Source organism: Oreochromis aureus, linkage group 22 (genome assembly GCF_013358895.1).
Source record: "Oreochromis aureus strain Israel breed Guangdong linkage group 22, ZZ_aureus, whole genome shotgun sequence".
Taxonomy (NCBI): domain Eukaryota; kingdom Metazoa; phylum Chordata; class Actinopteri; order Cichliformes; family Cichlidae; genus Oreochromis; species Oreochromis aureus.
The window spans coordinates 17,624,155-17,639,550 of record NC_052962.1 but is presented as its reverse complement, the minus strand read 5'-3'; the positions used below and the strand labels follow the sequence as shown (position 1 = coordinate 17,639,550).

General features: G+C 39.0%; 1 protein-coding gene across 1 annotated transcript in view; it reads left to right on the top strand.

The window, feature by feature from the left end:
• Positions 1 to 15,396, top strand: part of gabbr2 (gamma-aminobutyric acid (GABA) B receptor, 2) — a 176,769-nt gene that overhangs the window by 109,817 nt on the left and 51,556 nt on the right. Inside the window, exons 8-12 of the mRNA XM_031729443.2 lie at positions 1,084 to 1,144; positions 9,305 to 9,385; positions 10,066 to 10,216; positions 10,495 to 10,627; positions 12,541 to 12,648. Coding sequence (XP_031585303.1) covers positions 1,084 to 1,144; positions 9,305 to 9,385; positions 10,066 to 10,216; positions 10,495 to 10,627; positions 12,541 to 12,648 — 534 coding nt within the window. The remainder of the gene's footprint in view (positions 1 to 1,083; positions 1,145 to 9,304; positions 9,386 to 10,065; positions 10,217 to 10,494; positions 10,628 to 12,540; positions 12,649 to 15,396) is intronic.

Sequence of the window (15,396 nt, the reverse complement as noted above, 5' to 3'; positions counted from 1 at the left end):
GTGGCATCATTTTAAGTGCATACACATAGACATGCATGGATGTGCATACACACTCCTGCAAACATCAAAGATGCCACACAAAGACTCGGATTCAAACAGAGGGGTGGGATCTTGCACAGCTACTTCAAAGCTTTCCATCTTTTTGAGGCAAAATTGGCTCTCTATCTATCTATCTATCTATCTATCTATCTATCTATGCTAGCCAACTGCTAATGTAAAACCCAGTTAAATGCGTAATTAAGGAGCTCTGTAAGCAGATGGTGGGCTGAATTAGTTGAACAGTGTTGATACATCAAGAGGGAAACAGAGATAAAGAAAGGATGGAGTGGGAAGGAGAATATAGAAGAAGAAAAAAGGGAAAATAAGGTAGAAGATAAAGTGACAAAGACACAATTGGTTTGAATCTGTCTTATGATACTGCCAAAAGTTGCATTTTGCTCTATCCTGTCTAAATTTGCCAGACACCCCCTGGCCTGAAATTGCTTATTTTATTCCTTTGGAGATGAAATCAGAAAATTTCCATTTTTATTTTTAGCTATTGTCAGGTGGTTGTTAGACCAGTAAAAGCACACCTTGACAAAAAAGCATTTCGGTCACGAACAGCTACAACAGCTTTTTTTGTTTTTAGCCACAGATGAGATGCACTTAAAGAATAGTTTTTTAAACTGCTCTCTGAGCTCAGATTTGCACCACTGCTAAGTGAGTAAACACAGTTAAATCATTCTGCTGTGCTGACCCAATCTCGTTCCAAAGATATTAGCAAATGAATTGGCTGAAGGATAATTTTGTTTACTTCTATAAACAGATCAATTTTGGCCAGTTCTAATCAAATGAGATGCAGAGTGCAGGAGCCGAGACTTTTCCTGCCAACACTCCAGTATCAGGAAAGCACTGTGCATAAATTTAGTTGAAGTAAGCTTCTATTTTTTTTTCCCTTTTTTTTACTGCTTAGTTCAATTTATACCTTAGGCTGCAAATTCTTCAGCAGAGTATGTTTTAACAATTTGAAATGGTTATGGAATGATTTGAGTTAAATTAACGATGTTATATTCTTCTTCTTGTGTTTCCTTTTTTTTTTCCCAGGGCCAAGTCATGTTTCGTAATGGAGAGAGAATGGGCACAATAAAATTCAACCAGTTTCAAGGTATGTGTGACATCACCACCTGTCTCATTTTTTTTTTTTTTTACTATAAATTAGGCTCCTGGGGTGTGTGGAGCCTATCATAGCTGACACAGGCCAAAAGGGAAGAGCACACTTTGGAAAGGGGACCTGTCACAGGGCCAGCACAGAGAGAGCGAGAATGAGAGACAATAACACACACTGTCACATCCACTCATACAGCCAATTTAGAAATGCACGTATATTTTTTCGACTAGAGGAAACTTATGCAAGCAGGTCGAGAGCCTGCACACTCCACACAGAAAAGAGCCCAGGTTGACCAGGATGTTCACAACAGTAACCTTCTTGGTGTGAAGCAGTGAGGGTGGCTCGGTAGAAGTGCAAGTGGCCCACTTTTTTGCAGCTTTTGTGGTTCCATCGCTCGACTCCCTCCACAGGCGTGGATGTGTTGGTCACAGAGAAGGAAACACTTTTACAATGCTACTAGCATAGCAATTAAGTATTTAATTGTCCCAATTAAAATTTCACAACACATTATGTTTTATATGAGAAAAATACAGATCAAATTGATTTATATTTAACGCTCACTACATTTCCCATGTCACATCCTCCTGTAGCCATCCACACTTATTCGTAACATGACTCCAGACTCTAGAAGTATATTGCTATCATTTGTTGAATGCGAATTACTCACATCTCTGTTCAATAAGAACTGAGGTTGTTTTGCTATATTATCACAGCCATCTGGTTCCAATTAAAAGGCTGCCATTGTTCATACCAGTGTCTATATCTGCAGCAGACACCTATTCAGAAGGAAGACACGCTTTGAGATGCTTTGTTCACGTATTTCTCTTCTTTTTCTGTGGAGAAAATTTTGCTGTAAGAACTGTTTTCCAGAAAAATAGGCATGAATTGTTTAAATCATTTGTATTTCTGGTGTGGAAAGCTTCCACAGGACTATCTGTGTGGTCACATAAGACACATAAAATGAACAATAAACTGCAAAACCTTTAACTATGCCCTTTACTCCTCTGGTATTATAGGATTTGTGTGCGGACATGTATATGAGAAGCATGCCTCGGTAATCTTTGTCCTCATATGGCATCATCCTGAGGTTGTTTTGAGCCAATGGGGCCTGCTGAGTGGGAGAATAACCCAGAGATTGCATCTTGATGCAGGGGATTCCCAGCTCCCAGGCTTCCCAGACTATATGTAGCACACTGCATGGCGCTATTCAGTCCTCTCTGCCTCACCATCTTATCTTCCTGACTGCAGAGGGGCTTGATCCCTCTGGCGGTTTGCATCACACTCCTTGTGTGTGTGTGTGTGTGTGTGTGTGTGTGTGTGTGTGTGTGTGTGTGTGTGTGTGTGTGTGTGTGTGTGTGTGTGTGTGTGTGTGTGTGTGTGTTTCTATCCCTGACAGCAGAAGAAATATAAAAGGCAGTTTGTGAATGCACTTTCTGGTCTGTGTGCCTTTGTTGGTGACTGAGCGCAGACAGCTGTCCTAAAAAAAGTGTATAGTTAGTATGTAATAGGAAAAACTGCAGGAAAGTTTTATGTGCAAGTGCCCTATACCTGGGTTTAATTGGGCCTGAAAGTAACGCAGTTTTTGTGATATTGACCACACTGCCTTGGGAGCTGCATGCAAGGAATCAAATTGATTCAAAATCATAGTAACTAGGAGTCAGTCTTTTATACACCTATAAATTCACTTAGCACAGCAAAATTCACTTCAATCATCAAACAATTATCAATAAGTATTAAATAAATATATCTAATAAAACTAACACAAAGAAAGTGTTTTTAAATGAACAGAAGATTTGTCTAACCAATTGGGGCATCACAGCTTACTTGGAAAAAAACTCGAACAGTGTTAAAAATATCCCTTGAAAAAGCAGTGGTGGTATATGATAATACAGCCTGTGACTTATGAACTAATTTCCCCAACATTTACGATGTAATTTATCTGAATTTGGAGTTGAGAAACAAATGATGCTGCATTTTTATGAGGAGAGTGTTTCCCCTCCTTGTACAGCAAATTCACAGTAATATTAGAGTAGCCTAACTTTCCCTTGTTACATTATAATTACACAATTTTGGGAAGGAGGGAGTCTTCCAAGGGACTTGGGGATTTTTGTTTGCTCTTTCAATCAGAAAGGACAGAAACTCTGAGAAAGACCTTAGAGTTTACTATGCTGCTTTTGTAGCATAATAATAATGTCATTGACTAAAGGACAAAATAAACAAAGGTTTACATTTTCAGGTGGGATGAAGAATTAGCCCTTCTGAATGAGCTCTGTCGAAAGCTCCGTCCTTTAGAACTTACCTTCCATGTAAACACCACTGAAACATATTACAGGCTGTAGCTTAAAATAATGTGCCGGGATCCTCTGTAATACTGTCCATACGATACGGTGTGTGTGTTGGTGGGTGGGAGGATGAAGAAGCAAGGTAAACCGATTACTCATTACTAAAAAAAGTACACACAGTATAATTTCTGTCTTCTTTCCTTTAAAGGTACAGTGTGTAAAATCTCACCACTAACTGTCAGTAGATTGCAGATCGCAGTCAGTTCAGTTTGCTTACCGCTCCAAATTCAAGAGAGTAATCCTCGCTACGGTGACCGCTGACAAACAAAATATTTAAGGATCAGTTTCTGAGTTAAACTGTAACTTTCTCTTATGAAAATGGTAGTTATAAATTGGATTGTTGGGAAGTGAGATCTGTTATTTGTCACAAAAAGGAACCTTTCTAATGTTACCAATAAGGCTGATAAAATGAATTATAGAATTATGCCTGTGATTATGCTTTTGTCATCCATGCATTGTCTCTTTCATTTGCATTTTTGCTTCTTCAGTGAAGATAAATGTAGGTATGATCCTTCATATCTTGTATCTGAAGGTGCAGTGGTGGATTAAAATTTGGCTTACAAGTCCCTTGTCCCCAACTTTGGTGTTATACGTATGGGGTCGGTTTATAGCCACATGCATAAAACGTGATTAGGTGAAACACTGGTGTCTATCTTGGTCCCTGTATTCAAGATGGTGGGCCGACACAGCTGCCTCCACAAATCTGCGCCCCCTGCTTATTATTATTAATGGATTAATTATAAGTTTGTAAGAACCAAGAGTTTATAACATAGCAGTACAGTGAAACCCCAAACCACAATGACAAATAGTAACATTAAAAATACAGGACTGGCAACATATTTCTATGCATATTTAACATTTCTGATATTCCTAACCCCTTCTGTGTTTATCTATCACCCTTCTTCCTCACCTTGTTTTCCACCGTCTCTCTCGCTTTCCTCCATCGAGTCATCTCCTTATATTCGCATCTCTCACTATCTTCTCTTCGTCTTATGATACTGTATTTCCTCCACCCCCTCTTAACCTTCACCAATCACCTCTTCCTCACTTGTCAGGGTTCCTAAGTGCGTCACCCTTTTGACACACCAGAGCCTGAGCGTGGTGGAGAGGCGTGCAGGGACAGCCCCAGCTTGAATATTTCAAAAGGGAGCGATCCTCAACATGACCCTATCATCTGTTTCCTCCTCTGATCCTCCATTTTACCCTGTCAGGCTTTCTTAGTCAGGGGCCTCGATGGCTTTTATTCCCACTGTCTCTCATGGGGATAAGAGATCCCTCTCTACTAGAGGTCTTGATCTCAGTTGCTGTACTTCTGAGTACAGATTTTGAGTCAACACACTTACAGGCGTGGTAGATAAGGAACCATTACTTTCTTTTTCTATAGAAAATGTCTTCTGCACTATACTAGAGGCACTGTTCTTTCAAAACATATTCCCTCATTTGGTGGTTTGAAAAGTGAGTCTAACATGTTGCTCCAAAGTCTCCCACAGGTGTTTGAATCTCAGTCTGACTGTGAGGTCATAGAGTATGTTTCACATCATTTATTCATTCTTACCCTACTTTTTAGTGACCTCTCCAGCGCTTTGCATGAACACATTCATCCTTACAGCAAACCAGGATAGAAATGTTTCGTTACAGGATAAAAGTGATCACTCGGAAAAACTTTGTATGGATTTGGATTTTTCCTAAGAATTTCTTGCTTTTCCATCATGTCTTGCGGGAATTTAGAATAAGAACAACCTGCTACTGTCAGCGTACCTCCAGGCAATCGTGTTTTAGCATGACTTTCAACTAAAATAGCTCTTAAGACTACTGTATCACCAGTGTTTTAAAGGAATCAGGAATTTTCTATTTTTTTCTGTACGAATTTAACAGATCAGACATGACAAAAATACAGTTAACATGATTAAAGGCAGTCTAAAGCGAAACTCACACAAAAACAAGCCCAAACAACCTTGATTACATTTACAAACACTGCTACAAAAATGGGTCAGATTGTGTTGATAAAAAGCGGTCTGATCCTTGGTAATCAGCAAAGAGAGTTATAGTAAAAGAGTCCCGGCAATTTCCATTTTGTAATTTTCAAACCAGCATGAGGATCGTCTGTGATTATGATGCTGGTGCATCAGTGGGGGAAAAAGTATGTTTCATAATGCTAAACTGAACATTTTTTAAGGGTAAGTTTCAGAAAGGCTTTTTAAAAAATGCCGGTTATCATGCCAGTTATATCTTGGACCTTCAGGCAATGAATTCCAGCAGAGAGGCCCTGACTCGCAAATGCTTTAAATTTGTCCAGCCTTTAAACCTTTAATGCTAATTGCCAGCTCGTTATTGATTCTTGGACTCTAGTTGAACTGCTTTACATAATGCACAGTTCATAATAATCTTTATTTATTTCTAGGTGCGACCCCTCAGTTCATTCATTGTCTGAAACCAGCTGGTTTTATCTCTTCTCCGTTAAAACCAGCTGTCTTCAGATTGGCTGCTCTTTGCAAACAGAAGGTTTGAACCTCAAGTGGGCGGGGCTTCTGTACTTACCAGTTAAAGTGAGGACTCTTAGGCACATTTAGGTACTGATCTTTTTTCACTGATACTTGGTATTTTACTAAGAAATTAACTCACTAAATAATAAACTTGCTTATTCTTAAGCAATTCTGTTCTTCTTAACTCATATTTCAAAGAATCCTAGAAGAGATAATCCCCTTGTTATTATGGTCCCTGACATTCTTATACCAGAGATCTCACACCACAAGTACACAAGCTATTTGTTTTTCTTTTGAGCACTGTTGGTCATGAATGGAGGGTCCGTACAGACTGCCTTCACCAGGTTCTCCTGCAAATCTTTAGCGATTCAGTTTGTACTCATCTCTTGTTTTCTAACATAGATTATTTCTTTCTTTCACATCCATGAAAGCCTGCTCCCTGAATTTGAACTGATTTTGCCAGCTGGTGTCTCCTGGAACTTGAAGTGTCTTGGTAATCCCGCTTTAAACCGTTGCCTTTTTTGTGTAATAAAAAGAGTCCTCGTCAGCTTTTGAGACACCTTGAACACCTGTAACACTGAAGCTGGATGACTGTTTAAGTTTAAGTGCTTTCTTATGGATTTCTCCAAAGTTAAATTGTAACAATTTGTTATTCTAACATACTCCGAGGTAATTAGAACAATTATACTCAGGAGATGGACGGTAATGATATGGCTGTAATGGGGAAAAAAGCATAAAAATGAAAGAATAATAACTATCCAGGTGTTAATAATTGTCATATTCATTTTCATTTTTATTATCATCAAACTTCTTCTACATTTTAATGACATTTTCACTGAATTTTCGATTGTGTTATATTGACTAATCAAACAAAAGACAATTAAATGTCAGGCCACAGACTGAGCGACAGGTTGAATTTAACATCCTGCTGCAGCCATCCGTATTCCTGTGGGGACAGAATGCTGTGATAGCATTGCAGTGTCTGAAAGGAGGAATGCTGATATATAGTCCCTTCTGCTGTTTAGGACGCAGTCAAGAGAAATTAGTCAGTGGCCCTGAGTCACTGTGAGAGGGTTGAGTAATGCAAATCTTATTGCCTAAGCACATTTACTGTACTGTAAAATTGTCAAAAAGTCATTTTCAACAATCGCTGACGGTTTGATGGGAAAACTTCAGGTCACTTGAGGTCATTCAGAGAGAAAAAAGAGCCCTGTGATGCTGCAGTAGGTGATGTTTGTCATTTTCCAGTCAAGGGCATTGCTGCGGAAGAGTTCAGTGGGCCTGCAAGAGTGATAGCAGCGAGGATCAGAGAGATTTGACATCTGCAACACGAGAAATTGCAGGTTGTTTGTAGTACTTACAAAGAAAAAAAAAGATCTGGATAATCTGTCCCTTCTCTGTGTCCCCTTATTCAATCCTCCCTTGTGTAATCTGAGTAATCTTTATGAGTGAGTACCCAGGTCTGTCTGACAAGGTTACGCTTCCTCCTGTGTCACACCTGAGAGACTCATCGTTGCTTCTAAAAGAGAAAACTGTAAACTCTGAAATAGCTGTGTTTGAGCACAGCTCCGTTGAGGCTGATGGTGCTTACGGGGTGGAGTTACTGCAGTTTACTATCCCCTGAATGTAACCAGAAAACACTAAAGCAACCTGATATTGTAATAAAAAAAAACAAAGTATAATTATGTTTGCTCTAAAATAAGTAAGAGATAGATATAACTACCCTTTGAAGTATGCTTTTTGCTGCATTTGTCAGGTTTTTATTTCTTTGTTTGCTGACTGGATTCTAAAGTATCTGCTTTCCATGAAACTCCAAGTTTCACTGACGTAAAATACACAAGGAATTAAGACTATATAAAAGAGTAAGAACACTTTCTGGCCATTTTAGGGTGCAAATGAAAGCTGCCGTTTGAGAATTTTAAATGTAGGTAATCATGCTGAGTGTCTTAAAATTTAGTGTTATGGATATTTTGTTAAATCACTAATGGCCCTTGGAAAATCTTGGGGTTTAAAGCTCTCTTTGAGGTTGTATTACTGTGTGTAGCGATAGAGCTTAAAGCTGGGTTATTCACTATGTCAGATTAATGTGTGAATTTTATTTGTTCCTCTATCTCATTTTCTCCAAATGTGAAACACTTGGTCCAACATTTTATAAACCCAGCATGGTGCTTAAAGAACCCATCCAGACGTCTGCAAAGATCTATAAAATATTCTACTGGGACTAATAATTTGTCTCTTTTTTTGTTCATAAATGAGTCCGATTAAAAAAATGAAATGTCGTCCTACCTCTGTAGATGAATGAAAACGGATATGTGTCACTGCATTCAGCTAACTTTAGCTACTGGATTCTCAGTGTATGTACAAAGCAAGATTCAAGTTTCCATATCAGACTTCACTGAAGTTGTCTGTTGAAGCAGGCCTTCTACACTTCTGCTTCTTCTTTCAGGCACAATAAATCAAAGACACAGAATGCTGAATTGAAAAGTGTGTCTGCAGCAGCAAAGGCATGCAGTTTTTATGTTCTGCTGACCATTGAAATTACAGTGACTTTAACTAATGCTCCACAATAACTGCCCAAAAAAGTGGCAAGGACTGAAGAATAAATCATTCGCCACAGTAAAGGTCAAACATCAAACAAAAGTAACACTGACCAAAACACAGTTCTGATGGATTTTAATGCGACTACCTGAATGATTACACATTAATTGATCTAACCAATTAATGTAATACTAACAATATGGTTTGAGGGATGGCGATGACAGTTTGCCTGCTGAGTTAGTCGGAAGGTCATGGATGAATTGCTGTGATATCTGAACATCTACTTGATGTATTGGAATGAAACAAAAAATAATGAAAAGATTCCCACAGAGCCTCAGTGACTTTGACCTCCAGGTGACTTTTATTAGACCAAAACAGTGAGAATTAAACTAAATGGATTGTTAATGTATTTAACACAGACATTGATTTTCTGTCCGTGGTCTTTGCATTCGAGTGAATGTCTCCTTTCCTTTTGCACCATCATCAGGCCATGTAATGTTTTGGTTTCCTGAGCAATTACTAGTTCTCTTATCAGTCTCAGCTGTAAATTTTACAGTGCTAAAGAGGAAGCCTTAGCACATTGTCAAGCTAAACTAAGACTGTTAACATGAGTAAAATTACTTGGTAAACATTAGCGTACTGTCATTGTGAACCTGCAGTGTCAGTGTCAGATAGAGCTGCAAGCTTTCAAAACTGGATTTAACTGTATGCATTTTTATATGACGCTTGGAGAGTTTATTTACATATATTTATGTTAATGCCTAAATATCTGTGCTTTTTTTCTATTTCAACAGAGGGACAGGAAGCGAAAGTCGGTGAATACAATGCAATTGCTGATGTGCTGGACCTCATCAACAACTCCATCAGGTTCCAAGGTATGTGGCTGTGTGAGCAACGGCCGAGGAATCTAAAACTCACTAAAGAAAATCTGTTGATTATTCCAATTTTTTTTTAATCAGGATGTTTCAGTAAAGACTGAAAACTTAGCAGCTCTTTCCAACACACATAAATATACAGACCCACTCAGACAACACCACTCAGTGGAGGGACTCACCTCCCTAAACTGTTCTCTCGCAGCTAAATTATTTACCAGTACATTTCTTCAACCCCTCCCATGTTTCCCTGTGTTGACATACTTTGTAATTTGCTCGATGCTCAACCCCATTTTCTTAGCCTTTCTCCACATACAGAAAGTCTAAGACTGTAGCTTCTAAAAAGCTTGTTTCCACATCGCTGACCACAGTAAGTGGAAATATGTAAGATGATGCTATTGCGATCGATTGGCATACTGGAGATAGAAAAATACAGCAAAAAAAAAAAAAACCTGAAAAGAAAGTGCAGGATCCTAAGAGTCATTATCATAGAGACACTTAACTGGTGGAAACTGGGGGACCAGGAAATTATCTCCAAAAATAACCGATGCTGCTGCAGCGTCACTGTTCATTGGAAGATTCGAAGTTAAGACTAGTAGACTAATCTAGCACACAGTTTTATTTTATGCTTTACTATGTTAAAATAACGGTTTTTCTTGCGTCACAAACCTTGTTTCTTGTAGGTGTAGAGCCACCGAAGGATCGGACGTTTGTGCGTCTGCAGAGGCGCCACATCAACGTGCCACTCTACAGCATCCTGTCCACCATCACCATACTGGGAATGCTTATGGCCGGGGCCTTCCTGTTCTTCAACATCAAGAATCGGAATCACAGGTTAGCACCAGTTGTACAACTAGCCAGCGAAGGTGAAATTTGTCAATGTACAGTGGAAGGAAGAAGATAAATTATGGGCTAGTGGGAAGAGAGAAGTAGTGGTAGAAGAGTCTGAGGAGACTGAATGGTATTGAAATCAAAAAATGATGAAGCATGAGCATAATGATGAACTATTTCTGGAGAAATACTATTATTTAACAGCTCTCACTTTGTATAAGATTATACTTTACTCTATCATCATTTGAATCTCCTCTAATCCTTTATTCTTTTCTTTTCAGATTAATCAAGATGTCCAGTCCCTACATGAACAACCTGATCATCCTGGGAGGCATGCTGTCCTATGCATCTATCTTCTTGTTTGGTCTGGACGGAGGTTTTGTTTCTGACAAAGAGTTTGAGACCCTCTGCACCGTGAGTCCTCTTAAGAGTCTTCTCCTATAAATAAAATAATGAATAAAGGCAAGAATTTAAAACTTCAATTAAACCTCAATTAAAAAGGAGAAGAAAACACCACCCAAGTATATTTTATAAGTCAAAAAGGAGATGCAAGCTTTATGTCTTTGTTTTAAATCAATTCATCAGCATATTATTCTAATCTGTTAGAAAAACCAAACATATTCTGTGAGCACTCGTTGGTTCCAGTTGATTGGTTTTTAATAAAGAAATGGACTCAATCGTGTCCAGAGGAGGCAAAACCTTTATTACCAAATGCCTTATTGGTCTACAAATTGTGTAAATGTTAAAATATGGTCTTGAATTTCTTTTTTTTCCCACTAGTATACAGTTGGATGATGTTATTATTCTATACTTTCTTTCCTAATTAGTAATCAGTGTACACATCTTATCTGAATATGTGTATACAAATATGAAATTCCCTTCTGGTCATGTTTGCTCTCATCTTATGTCAGTAATGTCAAACTCATACAGCCCACTTTAATCTTAAGTGAAACTCTCCTTGTGAAAAAGGATTTAACTTTTTATTGAATACCTCAGATATTTTAATATAAGATATATCATCGCAGTGTTTCTCCATGATAACAAAACGCTGCCGCCGTAAATGGAAGACAGCTGTCAGCGTGACTGTTTGGGCTTAAATTTGCAAAAAGTTCTTGTAGCTCACTGACTGGCGTATAATAATAAAACAGAAAGTTTTTGTTATTTTACAGAATTTATTTTATTTCATTTATTCTTTTTGTTTTACTGTGGATTTTAAAAAATAGTATATAGTGAAAAACTTTTCTATCATGTAACTCTTTATCAGGCGCTTAGTTATTTTGGTGTAGTATGAATGGGCTTTATCTGTAGGAAAAATGGTAAAACATATGGGCCGGACAGAAGTCTTTGCTGGGTCGCTTCTCAACCCCAGAATCTTATGTCATATTACAGTTTCTAAAGAATGGAAAGCACTACCAAGAAATGAATCGTATTCACATGTGACTGTGTGAAACAGAATCTTTCTCTGCAGGCCTTTTGTAAGCATGCTGCATATTAAGTATCTCCCCTCAGGTAGCATTACTGTGTGACTGTGTAGATACTGGATTAATTAAAGAGTTTTGATTACAGTGATAACTGGTTTCCACTGAGACACCCACCCCGTTCAGATATAGAGACACAAATATCCACATGGGTACCAAAGAGGTGTTAGGCAGAGCACGTCTTGAACTTCTGTCACCTGGTTCAAGCTCTGCTGCAGAGCCACAACAGAGTTTGTCACTTCAGACTTCAGGTTCTGCAGCAGAGGAGCACAGAGGTTTATCCATTCACCGCTACCGATCAATATCTGCTGGTTGCTTTGAGAACAAATTGCATAATTGTTTTTTCGCTGTCTTCTTCTTTTCTTTACTGCTGTGCCACGTTTTGTTGCTTTCTCATATGTGTATGTAGATATATAGAGCTTGTACACAGATACACAGGTAAAAAGAAAATGTGTACCGTATACAGTAATCAAATACAAAACATGAAATCGTGCACACAGGGTCTCTGTGGCTATATTAGGATTTTCTCAGTTATAGTCGCACTTGAAGCTTTAAAAACACATCAGCGGTGCCATTTGTGCGGTGGAAGTAAGAGGTCTACATTTTGTTTTTCATTAAAATTGAAATGCGCTCAGGAGTGTGACAGCTTCATAGTCCAGGATGTTCTCCCAGAGCTCCAGAGATGGGAAATAAATCTGACAGCGCCTTATTTTTAGAATGCTTCACAATGCTACTTTGAATGAACTTCTGGAGAAAAATGCAAATAGCTGTCAGATCAGATGTTGTTTCCAGCCTTGATCACCAGTTTACGACATGACACAATTTCATGTCTCACTGTTGTTCTGATAGGTTCGGACGTGGATCCTCATTGTTGGATACACAACAGCTTTCGGAGCCATGTTTGCCAAGACCTGGAGGGTACACGCCATCTTCAAAAATGTGAAGATGAAGAAGAAGGTATTGAAAAATATTCGGATTTTTTGGAACATTTTTATAAAGGTAACTCAGTGGGTCTAACCTAATCCATTTTCTTAATCGCTTTAGCTGGTTATCCACCTTAGGGTTGTAGGGTGGTCTGGTGCCTATCCCAGTTACCACAGGCCAAAAGGCAGGGAAGGACTCGTCACCACTCCATCCAGTCTATATCTTCTCATTTTTTTGATGCGATTGAAGCACCTACACACTCCTGCTTCGTAGATTTGCACTAATGCTTCCTCCTCCTTAAAAGTGTGACTTGATTTTTCATTTATATTCAAATTTGTTTATATCAAACAAATCTGCAGCTTTCCACTTAAACAGCCATATGCTTTCTCGAGGTTTTTAACCTTATATTTTTCATGGCATTACCTACATCTGTTGGATGGCATAACTGCCGGTTCATACAACAACAGTCGTCTCTGTTGGCACATGACAGTCTTTTCCAGGAGGCTTCGCATGCCTTTTATAACCCCATCGCTGGTGTGTGGGTGATTGTATTCAGACTCGTGCTTTTTACAAACTGAAAGACTGGCAGCCCCATGACACCTGCTTTTAGAATCTTCTCTGTGAGAAAAAGGATCTAGAAATACAAATGGCTTTTTAAACATCTAACACAATCTGCTTCGCTGGCCCAGTTATATAAAAGCGGTGTCGAGCTCACCAAGTGTTGCAACTCTGCTTGGCCTTTTTGTATTTATAGACCTCGCTCTCCCCTCTGTTTCTCTCTCCCTTTCTCTCACCCTCTTGCATATTGGAGGACGTGTGGGTGGCCTGCCAGAGAGAAAGCAGGAAGAGAAGGAGGAAAGAGGAAGGATCGAAGAGTGGAAGAGGTTGGAGGGATGCAGGGAAATAGTGGCAGAAGGGAGAGACAGAAGGGGAAAGGCAAAGCGTGGCAGAGAAAGGGACATGACAAACAACTTGGCCCAAATGGCAAAAAAAATGTAGGTTGGACTCTATGAAAAGAAAAGGGAACGCCGAGAAAAGAGGGCGAATGATAGATTAAGATAAAGAGAATCCAAGAACTGAGGCCCAGTTTAGTTTGAGTTTCCACTGCAGTTCAGTCACAACACATTTATAATCATTTTTTGTAATGTGTGACTTTGGTCCTGGCCTTTTACATTTCTGTAATTCACTGTCTTTTTCAAAGTGATCATTTAATGAAAACAAAAGAGTTTTTTCCTCTCTGACCTTTCACAGCCAATTGTTTTGCTCCGTTCCCATCCTCTCATTCTCTTTCCCTTGCTAACAGAGACATAACAAATGTTTCTCCAGAAGTAGTATTCAGGCCTGCTGCGTACTTCAGCCCTTAACCCTCAGGGTGTGTTTCTGATGGTTCAAGGCCTGGGTTTGTGTGAGCAGGACACACACACACATCCTACTTCACCCACACTGATTGAGTGCAGGGGCTTTGGCTTCACTAGAGTGATAGTTGCTGGTGGTGTCCTGAAATGTCTGCCAACTGCTGTCAGGGGAGGGACAAACACATCTTTTCTTCAAACTGTGGGATTGGAACTGCATCCCTCACTTCTTCCCCTATCCTCCCCTCCATCTTTTTTTTTTTCTCTGTAGGAGAGCAGGGATTGTAAATCAAGGGTGAGCTCAATAAAGGTTCCACTTGGTGGGCTGTAGCCGGCACTTGTTCACTTCTTTAAAAGCTCAGCGCCACAGACGATGCAGAGAGAGGAGAGTCAATCAATGTCCTATTATTCCAAACACATAAACACAGATAAGCATACAGTATGTTCTCACAAAAGTCCCCCTGTGTACGAGCCACACACACATATGTGTGTGATTTGCCCTGTGCATTTAAAACCTAAAAGTAGAGATTAAACATTAAATGTTGGACAGTTCTGTCAGTGCGTGACGATAATTTATCTAACTACAACCACGCGGACGGAGGGATAAACATCATTCTTGTTGTTAATGTTTTTACTGCTTCCGTGTTTTGATCATTATTTAAGCGATTAATTGGATTACATCCTAACTAATAAACATACATGAAAGATACAATGCACAAAATCACTGCTGCAAATATTGTTTTCTTAATTTAATAACAACGGGAAAACAGTGGTGTCAAGAAAAAAGCAAAAATGGAGGATGGAAGTCATGCAACAAATATTTTAACTGTAAAACTGTGACTCTGTGCATGATCAGCTCCTCAAGTCTGACGTGTAGATAAGTGTAGACTGTGATTTATTTGGTCCTAACCAAATCTCATCTCTGTATCCGAAATTATTGATAGTTTTTAAGTAATTCATTGACTTTCAGGGTCTCATATCAATCATATCAGTAACACTGTAAATTTTAATTAGCTCTGAGGCAAAATGTCCTACAGTCGCTAAAACAATGCGGCACAAGCAAAAGTATTGTGGCCATGTGCAATTGGCTTGGAGTCTTGATGCCTTTGAAGTGACTGCTGCATGGACAGAGACTGGTCCTGTGTCCACTTGGAGTCAGTTGCCAAATCAAAGCAAATTTGGTGTTTTAAGATGAAACAGCAATAACAAAGAATCAGTCTGCTTGTGATTAAATGAGCTCAAGGTGGTTACATGCAATCTGTTTGTGAAAATGCAGCAATTAACTGTGACAAATCAATGAAAACTGTAAATTTGTTGCAGTTTACAGACAAAGAAATTCACATTAACTGCTTCTGTTCAGAGTCCATTGTAGACCTTGTAGATTTCTCAATATTGAACAGAAATTCAATAATTCCTCCACAAATACTGA